We start from the raw sequence: 16,550 nt of genomic DNA on the forward strand, positions 1-16,550 counted from the left end.
ATGTGAAGTGCATGGCTCCTTGATAGTACAAAATATGGGGATTTTGATAGATTTGACAGTATCTGTACTGGGTTTTAATTAGGTCAGAAGAAGATTTTAAATATTTTAATGGAAATCACTTCCACAGTAGCCATAATTTAACTGTGGAATTTCTCATAAGACCACAGTAACCACTGACGAAAACCTGCATTGCTCCTTATTACCATGGTTACATGAACTATGGCTTCCTATATGATGGTAGCAAAGGTATTAGTCAAGAAATGTGTAGCCAAAACACATTGTGTATATGTATTCTGTCCCTATATAGTGTATTTCTTCCAAAATACCACAGTTAACACATTGCAAAGTGTTAAAATATGATTTTTTACATAATTTTAAAGTAAAACAGTGATTATATTCAGGGGAGATTTGGCATGTTTTAATGCTTTTTTAGAAAATCAATTTCCATAATAATTTCCATATGAATGTACTGGAATTGTAATTTGGCAGACAGAATTCACACACACGCACACACAAAAATCACAATTTGTTTTGTTTTTTAACTAGATGTTAAATAACATAAAATATTGGATATATATGTGTGTGTGTTTCAGTGTTTAATATTGATTAATTTATTGTGTGCACACTTTGGAGGACCAAATTTAACACATAAAATATACATTAAAAAAAAATGTTTTTTAAAAAGGAAATGTGATTGGTCTACCATAGGCCTCTGAGACGCCAAACAGACAGTGAAGTCAGTGGAAAATGTCGTGATAATTGTCTGCACAAATTGCTTTTTAGAAAAATTTTGAAAAAAAAAAAACTAACCTAGTTTAATATTTAAGACTGGTTTAGACTACAACACAGATACTTACACTTACACATGAAATTGTTTGCAGTAAACTGGAACTGGGTAACATGTGCTGACTTCCGGCCGGACAGCGTTCAGTGCGCGCGCCGACTGTCAGTTTGGTTTGCGCGTTCTCGTGAAGCTGAGTCAGTGAAGTGGACGGCACATTTGAAGACTTATCAAGACCGTTTAATAGTTCATATATCTGCGACAGAAGCCATGTCAACCGATTCGTGGGCTCTAGCTGTGGATGAACAAGAGTCTACACCCAAGTCTGTGAGTGGAAATGTGATTTTAATTGTGTTGTAACAGATTAGCGCACTAGCGGGCGATGAGTCAGGGATGGGCTGCGTCTCAAATCCACGTGAGCGTCCTACCTAGACGGCATTTCTGAATGTCCAAACACGGTTTCGATTATGGGTTTGAGATATATATGTATGAGATTTTAAATCTAGAACAGTTTTAGTGACTACAGTTTGACTTTGAACCACTTAACTGAAGTTAGTGTACACAACTGTCATCATCTATGTGATTTCTGCCTGTGCTGTTTGAAAGCTAGTGAGTGTTTGTGTAATTTAAATTAACGTGATGTGTCTTTTATGGCTAGCTAACACTTAAACAAGCTTCAAATATGTCTAACGTTACTTGATTTAAATAATTGGTCAATTTAATACGTTTATATTGACAAATGCTTAATTTGTGAATGTTCTTGAGTGAATATTGACTCTGTGCATGGCATTTATATTTTCTATAAATGTAAACTTTGTCGTTTGAACAGATTAGGAACTCAAGGATTTTGAAAGCGGGAGATGCAGCTTTACATGGGACTGATGGTAGTAACGTTTAACATTATTATATTACATTAAAATAATAGTTCACCCAGAAATTTATATTTATGTAGTTCCAAACCTGTATGACTTGTGCGAAACGCAAAAATATCCTTTGAAAAATTTAGTTTTTTTGTGTGCGTGTGTGTGTGTGTGTGTGTGTGTGTGTGTGTCACTGAATGGGAACTGGAGCATTAAAGCTTCAAAAAGTAGGCAAAAGCACTATGAAGTGTCAAAAAAATAGATAGATAGATAGATAGCACTTTATTGTCATTGTACAGTACAAGTAAGTTACTCAGCAACGAAATTCATTTTAGCATCTAACGTTACCAGAAGTGCAAAGAGACAAAATTGCAATTGAAAAATATACATCTACAGTAATAAATAAACAGCTGAGTAGTAAATATGTATATCCATATGACTTGTACGCTATATTTCAAGTCTTCTCCAGCACAATACTGAATAGCAGCTTTTTATGAGGAACTGACCAAAATTATGCTATGTTCACTAATAACCTTGGCATTCCTTGGTTAAAATGATCTGCTACTTGGTAAAAGAAACTACCAGTCTTTCTCTCAAAATGTCCTTTTTTTTGTTCCTCTAAGCAACAAAGACATACAGGTTTGGAAAGTGAGTACATGATTTTTGTGTGTGAACTATTAAAGATGTATAGAGACGTGTTGCTGTGTTAATTGCATTCAAAGATTTCTTTGCATTTTCTTATGTGTCATTTATTTTCCCCTCATGTAGATGATGTTGACAAACCCGAAGAAGAGGAAAAAGGTTCATTTTTAAACCGTTACAGTCAACATAATATCTAAATTGAGCCAATTAATTAGCTTAATACACATTTAGTGCTATTGTGAATAATTCTGACTTTAAAACTGTTGAGCTATTTAAGTAGTCTTAAAGGTGTGTGGCTGCATCTTACGGTATTTATTCAAATGACACTTAAGCTTTATTGATTGACAATATATAAAACAAATCCATATAAAAACTTCTTTGCAAATATACTCTTTCAGAGGACAAAGCCACACAGTCTCTCCTGAATAAATTAATCCGAAGCAATGTGGTCAACAACACAAACCAAGTGGAGGTTCTTCAGAGAGACCCAAACTCACCTCTGTATTCAGTCAAGACCTTTGAGGAGCTGAGACTGTGAGTACTTCACATGGTGTTAAAGTAATGACATCTGAGGGAAAAGAACTGTGAAGGTCTTTTTTATTATTATTCACAAAAGTATATTTATCAAAAGTGAAAGACTTTCAAATAAATGCTGTTCTTTTTAACTTTTTATTCATCAAAGAATCCTAAAAAACTATAACTTTTTCACAAAAATATTCCGCAGCACAACTGTTTTCAATATTGATAATAATAACAAATGTTTCTTGAGCAGCAAATCAGCATATTAAAATGATTTCTGAAGGATCATGTAACTTATTTTAAATTGTAATAATATTTTGTATACTGTTTTTTACTGTATTTTTTATCAAATAAACGCAGCTGTGATGAATATTAGAGCCAAACCACAAACTTTTTTGTATTGCTAGCATTCAGGACAATGGCTGTTGAATATTTAAAATTATTAAATAAGACAATGCACTATATTTGGAAGCTTCGACACTTCTCGGGTGTCTCGCATGTTTAAATCTTATTACTTTAAATTTTCATAACTCAGGAAACCTCAGTTGCTCAAAGGCGTTTATGAAATGGGCTTCAACAGACCTTCTAAAATCCAAGAGAATGCCCTTCCCATGATGCTCGCCGAACCGTAAGTCCACATATATTTTATACATTTAATTTTAGTTGAATACAGACGTCATATTGAGGGTTTGAAGCGAAAAGTGAATTGCATTTTAGCCACTTTGTCTCCAAACACTCAGTATTAAACAAAATCACTTCTGGCAGGTTCTATAGTAAGAAATAACAATGTTTTGATGTAAAAGGTGCTGATAACAGTGTGTGAGTGTGTGTGTATAATACTCATTGGAGTTCATTTCCTTTTGTTTAACTAAAAGTGTGGTTTGTCATTAGAAAGCAGAAAGAGCGTGTGCAGAGAGACACATGTGGTTTATCTCACTGAGATTAGTGGGGCGTTCTGGATAAACGTACAGTATTTGACACAGATTGGATATTTGATGCAGAATATTGGACCATTATAAAGTTTGTTATGTGATTTCTCTGAGAGTATAAGTGTGAAGTAAGTTTCATATAACTTCATATAACTCATATGAACGGACTGTTTCCTTCATTCGCAGACCTCAGAATCTGATCGCTCAGTCTCAGTCTGGCACTGGTAAAACAGCCGCCTTCGTGCTGGCCATGCTCAGTCATGTGGACCCAGGCTTAAAATGGCCTCAGGTGAGCTTGAAAACTGAGATTCACTGTAATGTTCCCTTTCGTTCTGACCTAAGGCAAGATACTACAGGCAAAACCATTGTTTCTTCAGGCTTTGATCAATTTTGAGATTTTAGGCCATTTTGTTTACATAACTTGCCTTATTTTCGACTACTGGAAAGAAAAACATCCAAAATGCACATTTAAGTGTTTATTTTATTACATTTAGTCTGCATCTGTAGATCTCAATTACGATAAATATTTTTAAAGGCCGTTTTCTCAGACACCAAACTTTCCAGTTTTATTCCTATGTATAAATTGCCTTATTTTTCTAACATTTTATTCCTAAAACAAATATGGGGAATTTTTTTTTCCCGGCTGTTGACAGTATTTTCTGATTAATGGAGTGATACAAATAGATATTCAAAATCTCATCTTTAAACTCAAATATGTCAACAAAATGAAGCAAGATTTTTGAACCTGACTTGATCCAATGTTCAGATTTCTGTGCTGGACTTTTATGCGAATTAGTGCATATTTTATTAGATAATGCTTCATTTCCCCAGAACGCAATTAAATTCTGATCGCCAGCCCCTGAGAAATATAAATGCCCCCCAATTCATGTGTCCTGGCGCCAGGCCTGGCCTCTTGTCTTTCTAAACTCTGGATGGAACGGATCATAGTTAATCTGTGATCTAAACAGACCTGGCTCCACGGTTCGGCATGCTTGTGATTTGAGGATTAACTGCAAATTTGAACTATCCCAGAGTGAAAGTCTATCATTTGCCTGCGTTTTGTCTTGCCAATTCACACATTCAAACAACTTTAAACCATTCCAGCGCAATAAAAGGCTAAAGAGAACTCAATTCGGTACTTGCGCGCTGTTACAGTATCGGATTGAGCGCAACACCGAATTGATTCCTCTTTCGTGTCTCCTTGCACTTGAATGGACACAGACACACAAAATGATGTCACAATACCCGTCTTGGCAAGTCTCATCTCGGTTATGTCTTAAGTGAACGTCGTAAACAGTTGAGAAAGATATCGGATGTGTATCATTATATTGGATCCATGCATTAGGTCTTAAAGTGACAGCAGCCTATAAATACCCGCTGCTGTCTATGGGTGTCTGCGTCTCGAATCAGCTCCCTAGTTCAGTAGTCAGGTCACTGATCAGGGAGTCGGCCATTTTAAGAGCTGTCTCAATCGCAAAATCCAACCAGTGCACTGAAACGTTCACTTCACTCCCTAAAAAAGTCCCACAATGCAATGTGAAAACCATCGAGCATCGCGAAACATTAATCATGTGAGTCAACTCACTACATGATGATCTACTGATTCATGACCTAGGAAGCAAGGGATCTGATTGAGACGCACCCTATGCCATCAGTGTTAAAGGGATAGTTCACTTTGAAATACATTTTTGGTATGTTTTAGCTTACCTCAAGGGCATCCAAGATGTAGGTGTCTTTTTTTCCGCAGTAGTTTCAATTTTGATATTTTTAGGTCAAACCGTTCTTGTCTGTCAGTCATATAATGCAGGTCTATGGTCACCACTTCAAAGAGCATGCACAGAGTCCAAATTAAAACAATTCCCCGTCGTCCAAATTAAACAATTCCCCATCGTAAGTACACCTTGATGGCCTAAGACACGAAACGAGCGGTTTGTGTGAGAAAACGAACAGTATTTATATCGTTTTTACCTCTTATACACAGCCATGTCCGAGTGATCTGATCTGACGTGTACGCAGACTGGTGCATAGAGATATACACACTAGATGTCGCCTTGTCTACGGCAGTTCATTGGAACGAATGTCTTTAAGGCGAAATCTAGTGTATATATATCTATGCACCAGTCTGCGTACACGTCAGATGTAACTGTTATATTGTATTTATCTAGCCTTGTAATTAGTGTATTCTTATTTGTTTACTGACTGTTCACTTGTCTATAATAATGAGTAATAAATGAAAGGCAATGTTACAAAAAAAGTTTTTTTGTTTTTCAAAAAAGGAACAAAAGAAAACCAAATCTGCAAAATATCTTCTTGCATGAACTCATAAAAGTCATAAGTAAATGTTGATAATACTTTGGTGTCCAATCTGTGTCTTTCTTCCAGTGTTTGTGCATTTCTCCTACATATGAGCTCGCTCTGCAGACGGGTAAAGTCATCACGCAAATGGGCAAGTTTTATCCTGAAGTTACACTGGCATATGCTGTTCGGGGACATAAAAGTAAGTGGCTTAAATTAAGCCTCCGAATATTGCGTAAACATGAAAACCAGATCTGAATGCATGATGGCTTCTGTGCCCTCTGTCAGTGGAGCGTGGCGTGAAGATCAAGGAGCAGATCGTCATCGGCACACCTGGGACAGTTCTGGACTGGTGCGTCAAGCTGAAGCTCATCGACCCGAAAAAGATCAAAGTGTTTGTTCTGGACGAGGCTGATGTCATGATCGCCACACAGGGACACCAAGACCAGAGCATCCGTATTCAGAGGTGAACGTTCCCTAGTGTTTGGAGAACTGGCTTTCAAACCAGGCAAATGCATACAGACAGACAATTATTTGTGTCTGGATCTAATAATTAATTTATTATTATTAAAAAACATAAAAAATGCATTTCATATAATGACTTGATAACACCTTTTTAAATATGTGCATGATTTTCAGATTTGATATTTGTTTGAAAAAGTGTGTTTATGCTGAAATTCTTGAAAGAACTTTGCTTAAAGTTTAAAAATAATATATATATATTTTTTTTTTTTACTTTTATTATTACTTAATTAGGCAGAGAGGCATTTTTCTTAAAAAAAAAAAAACTGTTAGTATTTGAGAATTGTTCATATCCAACATGAAAGGATGCAATTTTGTTGTCATGTAACGTAAAAATGACAAAACAGGAATTTATATTATATTGATATTATTACTGCTATTATGACTGCAAGTTCACACGTGGTCTACCCTCATGACCCTAATGACTGTGTGTCAATTATCAAAATTATGCATCTTAAAAAATGTCTCATCATTTGACCTTTTTTGACATTTAAAGTTGTTAGGTCAGACCCCAAGAAAACATAACGATAGTCATGATTAAAATTATATTTTTAAAATAAATACTTTTTTATAGTCTTAAATTATTTTAACATTTTTAATTGATTCCGTGGACACTTGTTTTTGAGGTGCTAGGAAAATATGTTCCTCCTTACACAACTTAAATTAGTCATTAAATCTGAGCTTTTGTTGTTCATTTTTTTTGTTGTTCGTTTTTTAATATGAACACAAAGATAACATTTCTTGACATTCTTATTTCCCACTAATCATTTTGCATATTTTCCACAAAAATAACAACACATTTATCCTTAATCTTCTCTGTCTTTTTGGTTTAAGAAAACTAACTTAAAATGCAAAGAAGTGGCAATATGGTTTAGCATTAGATTGAGTATAAACGGTTTTTATTTCCTGTCTCTTACAGAATGCTGGCCAAAGGCTGTCAGATGTTACTCTTCTCTGCCACCTTTGAGGACTCCGTGTGGAAGTTTGCCGAGCGGGTCGTGCCGGATCCCAACATCATCAAGCTAAAACGTGAAGAGGAGACGCTGGACACTATCAAGCAGTATTATGTGCTCTGCAATTGCAAGGAGGACAAGTTCAGCGCGCTCTGTAACATCTATGGAGCCATCACTATCGCACAAGCTATGATCTTCTGTCATGTGAGTCTGTTTGCCTCTGGTTGATATTTCTGTGTTTTGTTGTTTCTTGCACTCAACCATCTTATGTTATCGTCTTTTCTCAGACTCGAAAAATGGCCAACTGGCTTTCCGGCCAGCTGTCTAAAGAGGGCCACCAGGTGGCGCTCCTCAGCGGGGAAATGGTGGTTGAGCAGAGAGCAGCAGTTATTGAACGTTTCAGAGACGGCAAGGAGAAAGTTCTCATCACTACTAATGTCTGTGCAAGAGGCAAGTACACTACCCAATATACATATAATCACATTTTTACATCCTTGATAGAATATGCTATTTTAATTATTTGTAATATAACTAGGGATGCACCGATGCATCGGCTGAACATCGGTAACGGCCGATATTTGCCTCGTTAACTGCCATCGGCCATCGGGAAATAAAAATGACATTCGCCGATGTCACATGGGCGTCAGTTTGGTTTGATATGCTGGGGACAGAGACGCATTCGGAAGTGCATTTTCAGAAGTGGCACAAATGGGCGGCGACTGCTTCTTCCAGTGGCGGGAGCTTTTCCCTCAGCGCCGTCAACAGATAGAGCGTTAACTGTACACACCGCCGCCGACTTGAGCTGCAAAGAAACTCTGGCCTCCCTGTCAAGGACTCTTGTCAAAAAGTACGGGGAAGCTTGACCGCTCTGAATAGTGAGTGAGAGCGCGCGCGCGGTAGGGGCTCTCTCTCTCTCTCTCTCTCTCTCTCTCTCTCTCTCTCTCTCTCTCTCTCTCTCTCTCTCTCTCTCTCTCTCTCTCTCTCTCTCTCTCTCTCTCTCTCTCTCTCTCTCTCGCAGAAGAGCGCGTGCGCGCTTAAAATTTAATATTTTGGTATGAACATTCACCCGTGTTTTTTCCCTCATAAATGCGAACACGAAAAATAAAATGAATATTATAATGTTTTTTTTGTTGGGTCAGACAATGATTACCAAATTTCTCTCTCATATTGCTCTTCATAACAACTGAAAAAGAACTTATAAATAAGGTTATAACTGTCAACCAGAAAGTGACATTAAAGGTTTTTTTTGTTTCATAAATTGGTCTGATTGAATTTGTGCTCATTCTAGGATAGTGTGATCAAGAGCCGAAAGACTTGTATGTTTCCGTGGCACAAAAGAAGGAATAAATAACAAAAAGAAAAAACATCGGCATCGGCCATCGGCCAAGTTGTTATGTTAAACATCGGTATCGGTATCGGCCCAGAATTTCCCAATCGGTGCATCCCTAAATATAACTACTCAATGGCCACATTTACACCTGGTATTTTAATCTGCCTCTTTTGACCACTTTCAACCACTTCTGTCTTGATTTCTTCGAGAGAAGGGTCTACAGGCGGGTAAATGTATAGGTTTTTTTTTTTTTTTTTTTGCTCTTTCAATCTAAAGCAACAAAATAGTGTAAACTAAGTGTAACCAGGTGTAAACAGGGCCAATGTGTAAATTCTGCCATCTTCAAATAATCAAGCGGTCCATCCACAGGTATTGATGTTGAACAAGTGTCAGTGGTGATCAACTTTGACCTTCCACTGGACAAAGATGGCAATCCAGACAACGAAACGTACCTCCACCGGATCGGTAGGACTGGACGCTTTGGCAAGAGAGGACTCGCTGTCAACATGGTGGACAGTCAGCGCAGCATGGAGATTCTCAAGACATACGAGAGGCATTTTAGTAAGTCTGTCCATTAGTTTATCTCTTAAAAGAGCAGTTCACCCAATAATTATTTTATTTTTAATAAATTGTAATTAATTGTATAATTATTTATTTTTTTATATAATTTATATCAGTGTTATTGTAGTATCATTGAAATATTTATTAATATATTTTTTAATCCATTTTTATTTTTTCCATTTTAATTTTAAAGTTTTTGTAATTTTGTTGTGTTTTTGTCTTTTTTTTTTTAATAGTTTTTGGTTGATATAGTTTTTATTCATTTTTATTTTAAACTGTTTTAAACTAAATGAAAATTAGAAACGTTGCCTTTTTTGTATATTTTATTTGATTTTAGTGAACATTTATTTTATTTGGATATTAATGTATATAAATTACAAAATAATGAATAATTCTAAAATTAATATTGGATTGTTTTATTTGTTTGTTTGTTTTTCCCAACAGATAAGAAAATTATGAGGCTGGACACGGATGATATCGATGAAATTGAAAAAATCGCCAACTGAAGTGATGAAGAGCGAAATCCACATTATATTCATAAAAATCAGTTCTGCTGTTACCTTATGATGTTTACATCAATTATCAGTGCATAATCAAAAGAATGCGCTTCGACTCAAGCTTGATGCCAAATAGTTTTGATTCCAAACTTCTAGTTATTACAGGACCTTTTTGAGTCAGTTTGCATTTGACAGAGTGTGTTTTGATTTAGAAGTGAATTGCAATACTAATTCCTACATTTAATCTAGTCTGAAGACAGTTTAACGCAGGCATTTTTTTCTGTTATCTACTTGACTAATGAAGCATATCTTGCAGTGTTGCACTACCTTATGGTCTTACGTGTGAATAGAATCATAACAGACTTCAGTATTTATTCTTTCACAGTATCTGAGAAGAGAAAAGTCAGTAAGGAAGAGAATCTCAGGTAAATATAATTAACCATTGGGATTTCATCCTACAAATTCGCACACAAATTATAAAGCGCACAAATGAAACGGTCCCTTAAGACCAACTCGAAACGCTAACATTCCTCAAGAGCACTTCAGAATAAATAGACATTTTGTAATGAGAATTGTGTAAAAACACAATAGAGTATTATTGTGATAATGATGCCGTTGTACTTGAACTGCAAAAACCCTTTGGAAGAAGAAAGAGTTTGTTTTGTTCTGTTCAGAAAGACCAAATACTAGTTTGAGTTTTAAGTTGCACTGAATTGTTTGAACATTTGCTAGCATGTTCTGTTGCGTTGCAGGAAATGCGGCACTTTTACGAAGAACATAGAGCTACTGAAGAGTGTTGTGTTGTAGCTATATTGTTAGGAATGGCTGCTCTACTCTTGTTTGCGAAAAGCAAAATTATTTTAGTTTGTTTACATTTTTGCTGCTCAAAGTAATGCACTTTGTTTGACTGAGACCCTTTTGCGATTGCATTTAGCATTTCAGGTTTTTTTGTACTTTTGCTGCATTTAGGGTTTTATAGTTGTTTCCTCTATATTCTTATATTAATAAAACTACCAGATGGCTCACTTCTGTGTGGTGTTATCAATCATTTTCACTTCTCTTTGCAAGCATTAAATGCAACACGTGTCATAATCTTAGCGTGAATTCATTTATTATTTTGTTGTTGCTTTTTTTTGGGTCTTTCCAACTCCTTGCATTTATTGTGAGAAACACTTTTAGCACTTTTAACAAAGTTTGCCAATGTGTTAACATGCATCCGACATGCAGTTTGTGTCATCATGTAGCATAAAGAAAAAAAACGTTCAGTGTATAAATGGGGGAAATGTTTTTAATCATCAAGAAAATAATGTCAGTTCAAAAAGTCTTAATGGTCTCACAATAAATACAACTTTTCATCTATAATATATAACCGTTTATCTAGATAACTGTAATAACTCATTTTTCCCAGTTGACTTTGGCATAAAACATTTTTTTTGCCTTCAGTTCAATCTGATATTATTTGTAATGTTATCCTCTAACTCTTTTAACTTAAACTGATTGGATATATACACATTTTACAATCACATATTTAATCATGAGGTATGTAATTCAAAATTTGAAATGTTTATCAGACAGCAAAATCTGTATTTTTGTGTGTTATTCGAGTGTCCATAGAAAGTTGCCCTGCATTAATGTTTCAAGTTAAATCCGTGTCTTCTTGGGAAATGCATAAAACTGATTTGTTTAGGACACCACATTGAGCCAAGCTCATTGTAAGGTTAGTGAAAGTCCTGCGTGGCACATCCATAGTCTCGATCACACAGTTGTCAAACCTCTCCCTGAATTCCTCCTCAGCGGCTGATAGCACCGCCCGGAGCTCGTCTGTTGGCCGGAAATTGCACTTGAATCTCTGACCGCATGGAGTTCTGATAGCAAGCAGCAGGCCTGAGTCCTCTGTCTCACTTCCTGTCCCCTCTGACATCACATCCTGCCGGGCCTCTGTGTGGACATGTGACGTGTGTTGACATATCGTGTGGCTGCTGTCACCTTGACTGTACTTCCGGTCAGTAGCTGTTTTTTTCTCTATGGATGGCAGAACTCTGTATTTGTTGAGTGAGACGGGCTCATCCGGGGGTCTGTCTGTACTCGTTTGACTGCCGCGTCTCAGAATGGCTCGGGATCGAAGGCTCTGGTTTGTCCTGTCATTGGCCTTGGCAGCTGGAGGTTGGGGTGAAAGAGACGAGGGCTGAGAAGGCGCATCTGGATCCACACTCAAAGTTTGAGCCATCATGGGTCTGCTGCGCCCCTTAGAAGACTTGGGTCTGGTCACATGCATCCTGTCTCCAGAGGACATTGAATTCTGATCAGAATTAGACAGATCAAATCAGAACAGACAGATAGATAGATAGATAGATAGATAGATAGATAGATAGATAGATAGATAGATAGATAGATAGATAGATAGATAGATAGATAGAAGACAGATAGATAGATAGATAGATAGATAGATAGATAGAAGACAGACAGATAGATAGAAAGACAAGACAGACAGATATATATAGATAGATAGATAGATAGACACAGATAGATAGAAGACAGACAGATAGATAGATAGATAGATAGATAGATAGATAGATAGATAGATAGATAGATAGATAGATAGATAGATAGATAGATAGATAGATAGATAGATAGATAGAAGACAGACATATAGATAGATGGAAGACAGACAGATAGATAGATAGACAGAAGACATAGATAGAATACAGATAATTAGATAGAAGACAGACCGATAGATAGATAGAAGACAGACAGATAGATAGATAGATAGATAGATAGATAGACACAGATAGATAGATAGAAGACAGATAAATAGAAGACAGACAGAAGACAGATAGATAGAATACAGATAATTAGATAGAAGATAGATAGATAGATAGATAAAAGACAGATAGATAGATAGATAGATAGATAGATAGATAGATAGATAGATAGATAGATAACGTTAGATAGATAGACAGACAGACAGATAGATAGATAGATAAAAGACAGACATATATATATAGATAGAAGACAGACAGACAGACAGACAGACATAGATAGATAGACAGACAGACAGACAGACAGATAGATAGATAGATAGATAGATAGATAGATAGATAGATAGATAGACAGAAGACAGATAGATAGATAGATATATAAGATAGATAAATAGATAGAAGACAGACAGACAGATAGAAAGATAGATAGATAAATAGATAGATAAGTTAGACAGACAGATAGATAGATAAGTTAGATAGATAGATAGATAGACAGAACAGATAGATAGAATACAGATAATTAGATAGATAGATAGATAGATAGATAGATAGATAGATAGATAGATAGATAGATAGATAGATAGATAGATAGATAGATAGATAGATAAGTTAGATAGATAGATAGATAAGTTAGATAGATAGATAGATAGATAGATAGATAGACAGAACAGATAGATAGAATACAGATAATTAGATAGATAGATAGATAGATAGATAGATAGATAGATAGATAGATAGATAGATAGATAGATAGATAGATAGATAGATAGATAGATAGATAGATAGATAGATAGATAGATAGATAGATAGATAGATAGATAGATCAACTAACGTTACCTTATGCATTGCAAATAACTTCAAATATAGGGTTCTGTTTATAGGTTAAAGTTGATCAAATATTCAATAAATAATCCTTATATTGTAAAATCTTAGATATGTCGTACCTTTATTGTGTTGTTTTGCTTCTTTCAGTCGTTGTTGAAGAGATCAAGCGAGGAGGCATTTTCTCAGGCGCTGGTGTTGCGACCTATGGTTGCGACGCGCTGGCGTCTCCGTGGCAACGCGTCTGAAGCGGAAGTGCTATAATAATGAGCTTTTTTTGTAAACAATTACGTATTACTGGAACAACGTTTTTGACAGTATTCACTGCAAAGAAATAAGAGATACTACACAATATCCAACTAGCTCTCAAACGGTTACGTTTGCAGATTTTTCCAACTTATATGTATTCTGTAAACTTTTATTTTACCAGTGCAGTCAGACACATCTCCTTTGGTACAGTTCAGGTTGTTATCTATCTCCTTCTAAAAATATGATTTACTTTTTTCTAAAATATATTTATTTATTTCTCTGGCAGTAACCATGCTGTTAAACCTTTGTGTGTTTTTTTTGTTTGTTTTTTTTTTTGTTTTTTTTTTTAAATATGCTTCTCATTTGAGTCCACTGGTGCTGCTGTGGAAAAGTCTGCTCTATTCATATCATTACTTGTGAAATTATGTGGGACTTTTTGACCAGATAATTGTGCATCTTGGTGCAAATTTTACTATAGAGACATTTATATTTCCTAAACACCTTTGCGAACCATAATTTCAGTTTAAAAGGTGTGAACAAACGTTCAACAATGATTATAACAATGATTACCTCTAAAGTTAACATATTGCAACTGGATGTTGGCATTAAAGTTTCAGAATGATTAAGTATCTATGCTGGTAAACTAAAGTTTGCAAATCACAAATGTATTTTGGATGGAAGCTTTGTGCTAAATATTAATAATAACCTAAAAATGCACACTGAATGTCAAATAATTAGTATTGTATGTCTTATTAAGTGGTGCGCTGTTTGTCAAACTGTAAATTAAATTGTAAATGTAAAAAGTATTGCATTTCATCTTCTGGAAAGTTAAGAAAGAAAGTAGCTTAAGTTTAAAAAACAATGTTTGTATTCCTCTAAATGCAAGATATAATATAAGAATAACCATGACAAAAACACAGATTTTATTATATTTAATTATTGCATGCATTGATTATATCAACCAAATCTCCCCCTTTGTAGTTTCAGAAAAGACACACATTCAACATGAATTCAAGTGAAATAACATTATCACCAAAAAGATAATTAACATTCAAGGAAAAGGTAAATTACCTATATTTTCAAATATACAGCACTTTAAATTTAAATTAAAATATATATCATAAACATCTTGTAGCTTTAAATAAATATTTATATTGTTCCCTATGCTCAAATACATTCAAATACACCCAGCGTTTAATGCCCACTCGGCCAACAAGGTTGTGTAATATGAGCAGATCCCTGCTTAAAATGTGCATTAAATCTGCATATTGCATGTGCCTTCGGTAAACCAAATGAATGAACTTTTTGCAGCCAGACAGTAAAATAAGTCTATGTTTGTAGTGAATAAGTGAGTATGTGCCACAAGAACTATGTATTAATTAGTGGAAGGAATCTATGGTAACTCCAGGAGGTTGTTCTTGGCATATAAATCTTCTGTGATCTGGTATACTTCAGAGATGAGGGGCAAAGACTCTCCTAACAGAGCAACCACCTGCACCTGATCTCCCGCATTCATCACATTAAAGAAGGTGTCTCGCCCTGGAAGTGCACAGAAGGCCACGCCGACAGCTTTCCGGATGAGCCAGGGGTGGTGCTGAGCCAGAGACTCGTTATAGGCATCCGAACACATGACGGAGGTCTTGCTGTCCTCGGCGCTGGTCCGCAGTCTCTCGAGGAAGAGCTCCAGCCAGCGCAGAGCACGATGGAGCCTCAGAAGAGTCCGGCAACCGGATTCTGGGTGGCTGCCTCTTTTGGTGAGGTCCACCAGCTCATTTTCCAGCTCATACTTCACCATGGACTGGATGGTGACATAGTGGGATCCATTTTCTCCTGAAAGGAAGTTCTCTAGGATCTGGATTTTGCAGATCACATCCTTGGAGATGAAGGAAAACACATTCCCTAAACTGTTCATGAAGCTGGTGTGGAAAAAGAGCAGGCAATCCATTAAAAGGCAATCCATATTTATACATTTTTGTACTAATTAATTATTTCATTACTTTTCCAGGCATTTGAAATGAGATATTTCTATATCTGAGCATTAGATACTTTCAAACGGGCAATATGACTCTTCCATGAATTAAGATTGATTTATGTGAATTGTACATGTCCTGAAATCATAATACAAATTAAATATAAAATAAAAATTCCTTCATATTTCATGAGTCGTGTCAACCCTTTTCAAAGTAACCCTATAAGACCATTATGTAAAACAATAATAAAACATGTAACGTTACCCACCTGACCAGCTCTTTCCATCCTGCTATATAATATTTAATGTAAACCTCCTTATTCTCAGTTAGGCTTGATCTGAATGTTTCTAAAACCCTCTGAAGACTGAATGTATCTGCCATTTTTGTTATTTCTTATTCAACTACCACGAAATAAACGAAAGATTTTTTTGGACAAATCCTTATAACAGGGAATAAAAGTCCTTATTTATTAATTAGCAAGTAAAAAGTATCTTATGTGTTCTTCTTTGGGATCATTTCATTAAAAGGCTTTGCTTTCCCTTTTATCCTCTTTTCTGCGATTTCCTGCATTCTTAAAGCAACGTAGGCAACATCAGGCCAATCAAATCACATTTTTCATGTCACATGATATAAATGGCCATGTGATTGGACGTTGGTTCTTGGCCGTCTGCGGTTGTTTGGGGAATTTAACCAATAGGGTTGAACATGACGTATTCACGCAACGACGTGACATTGGACGTCAATTCTTACTAGCTTTTTTTATGAAGCACAAAGTAGTCTTCCAGGAGGGGGCGCTTGAGGGCTCAGAAAGTCGAATTCTCCATTGAGCCGCATTAAAATATCTGTAGGTTTTTAGTCTTA

General features: G+C 35.8%; 4 protein-coding genes across 5 annotated transcripts in view; 1 reads left to right on the forward strand and 3 right to left on the reverse strand.

The window, feature by feature from the left end:
- Window positions 1-959, reverse strand: part of vwa5b1 (von Willebrand factor A domain containing 5B1) — a 46,535-nt gene extending 45,576 nt beyond the window's left edge. Inside the window, exon 1 of the mRNA XM_082144736.1 lies at window positions 864-959. The gene's annotated coding sequence lies outside the window, so the exon portion shown is untranslated. The remainder of the gene's footprint in view (window positions 1-863) is intronic.
- On the forward strand, window positions 940-10,914 carry ddx19a (DEAD-box helicase 19a). The gene is made up of 12 exons (XM_082144737.1): window positions 940-1,108; window positions 1,611-1,665; window positions 2,410-2,442; window positions 2,682-2,817; window positions 3,338-3,430; window positions 3,918-4,020; window positions 6,114-6,228; window positions 6,315-6,492; window positions 7,468-7,705; window positions 7,789-7,951; window positions 9,201-9,392; window positions 9,837-10,914. The coding sequence occupies exons 1-12, from the start codon at window positions 1,052-1,054 to the stop codon at window positions 9,896-9,898; spliced, it is 1,425 nt and encodes a 474-aa protein (XP_082000863.1). The 5' UTR covers window positions 940-1,051; the 3' UTR covers window positions 9,899-10,914.
- A 245-nt stretch (window positions 10,915-11,159) lies between these two features.
- On the reverse strand, window positions 11,160-14,495 carry ubxn10 (UBX domain protein 10). 2 transcript variants are annotated; one of them, XM_082144739.1, is made up of 2 exons: window positions 13,593-14,495; window positions 11,160-12,165 (listed from the first exon to the last, which is right to left on the reverse strand). In XM_082144739.1, exon 2 carries the CDS (start codon window positions 12,162-12,164, stop codon window positions 11,526-11,528), a length of 639 nt encoding a protein of 212 aa, XP_082000865.1. In that variant the 5' UTR covers window position 12,165; window positions 13,593-14,495; the 3' UTR covers window positions 11,160-11,525. The 2 variants fall into 2 exon arrangements, with proteins under 2 accessions (XP_082000865.1, XP_082000864.1); XM_082144738.1 differs by having other exon boundaries at window positions 11,160-12,188.
- Window positions 14,496-14,636: 141 nt separating this feature from the next.
- cptp (ceramide-1-phosphate transfer protein) lies at window positions 14,637-16,258 on the reverse strand. The gene is made up of 2 exons (XM_082144740.1): window positions 15,958-16,258; window positions 14,637-15,635 (listed from the first exon to the last, which is right to left on the reverse strand). Exons 1-2 carry the CDS (start codon window positions 16,068-16,070, stop codon window positions 15,113-15,115), a joined length of 636 nt encoding a protein of 211 aa, XP_082000866.1. The 5' UTR covers window positions 16,071-16,258; the 3' UTR covers window positions 14,637-15,112.
- Between the last annotated feature and the right edge of the window lie 292 nt (window positions 16,259-16,550).

This window comes from Leuciscus leuciscus (assembly GCF_965113295.1).
Source record: "Leuciscus leuciscus genome assembly, chromosome: 18".
NCBI lineage: Eukaryota > Metazoa > Chordata > Actinopteri > Cypriniformes > Leuciscidae > Leuciscus > Leuciscus leuciscus.

Bases quoted from the DNA above. Each gene is read 5' to 3' on its own strand.
- ubxn10 (XM_082144738.1), bottom strand. From the start codon at position 12,182: ATGTCCTCTGGAGACAGGATGCATGTGACCAGACCCAAGTCTTCTAAG.
- cptp (XM_082144740.1), bottom strand. From the start codon at position 16,070: ATGGCAGATACATTCAGTCTTCAGAGGGTTTTAGAAACATTCAGATCA. The intron at 15,636-15,957 runs GTGGGTAACGTT...TTTCCACACCAG, and splicing joins GGATGGAAAGAGCTGGTCAG to CTTCATGAACAGTTTAGGGA.
- ddx19a (XM_082144737.1), top strand. From the start codon at position 1,052: ATGTCAACCGATTCGTGGGCTCTAGCTGTGGATGAACAAGAGTCTACA. The intron at 1,666-2,409 runs GTAGTAACGTTT...CCCCTCATGTAG, and splicing joins AGCTTTACATGGGACTGATG to ATGATGTTGACAAACCCGAA. The intron at 3,431-3,917 runs GTAAGTCCACAT...CTTCATTCGCAG, and splicing joins CCCATGATGCTCGCCGAACC to ACCTCAGAATCTGATCGCTC.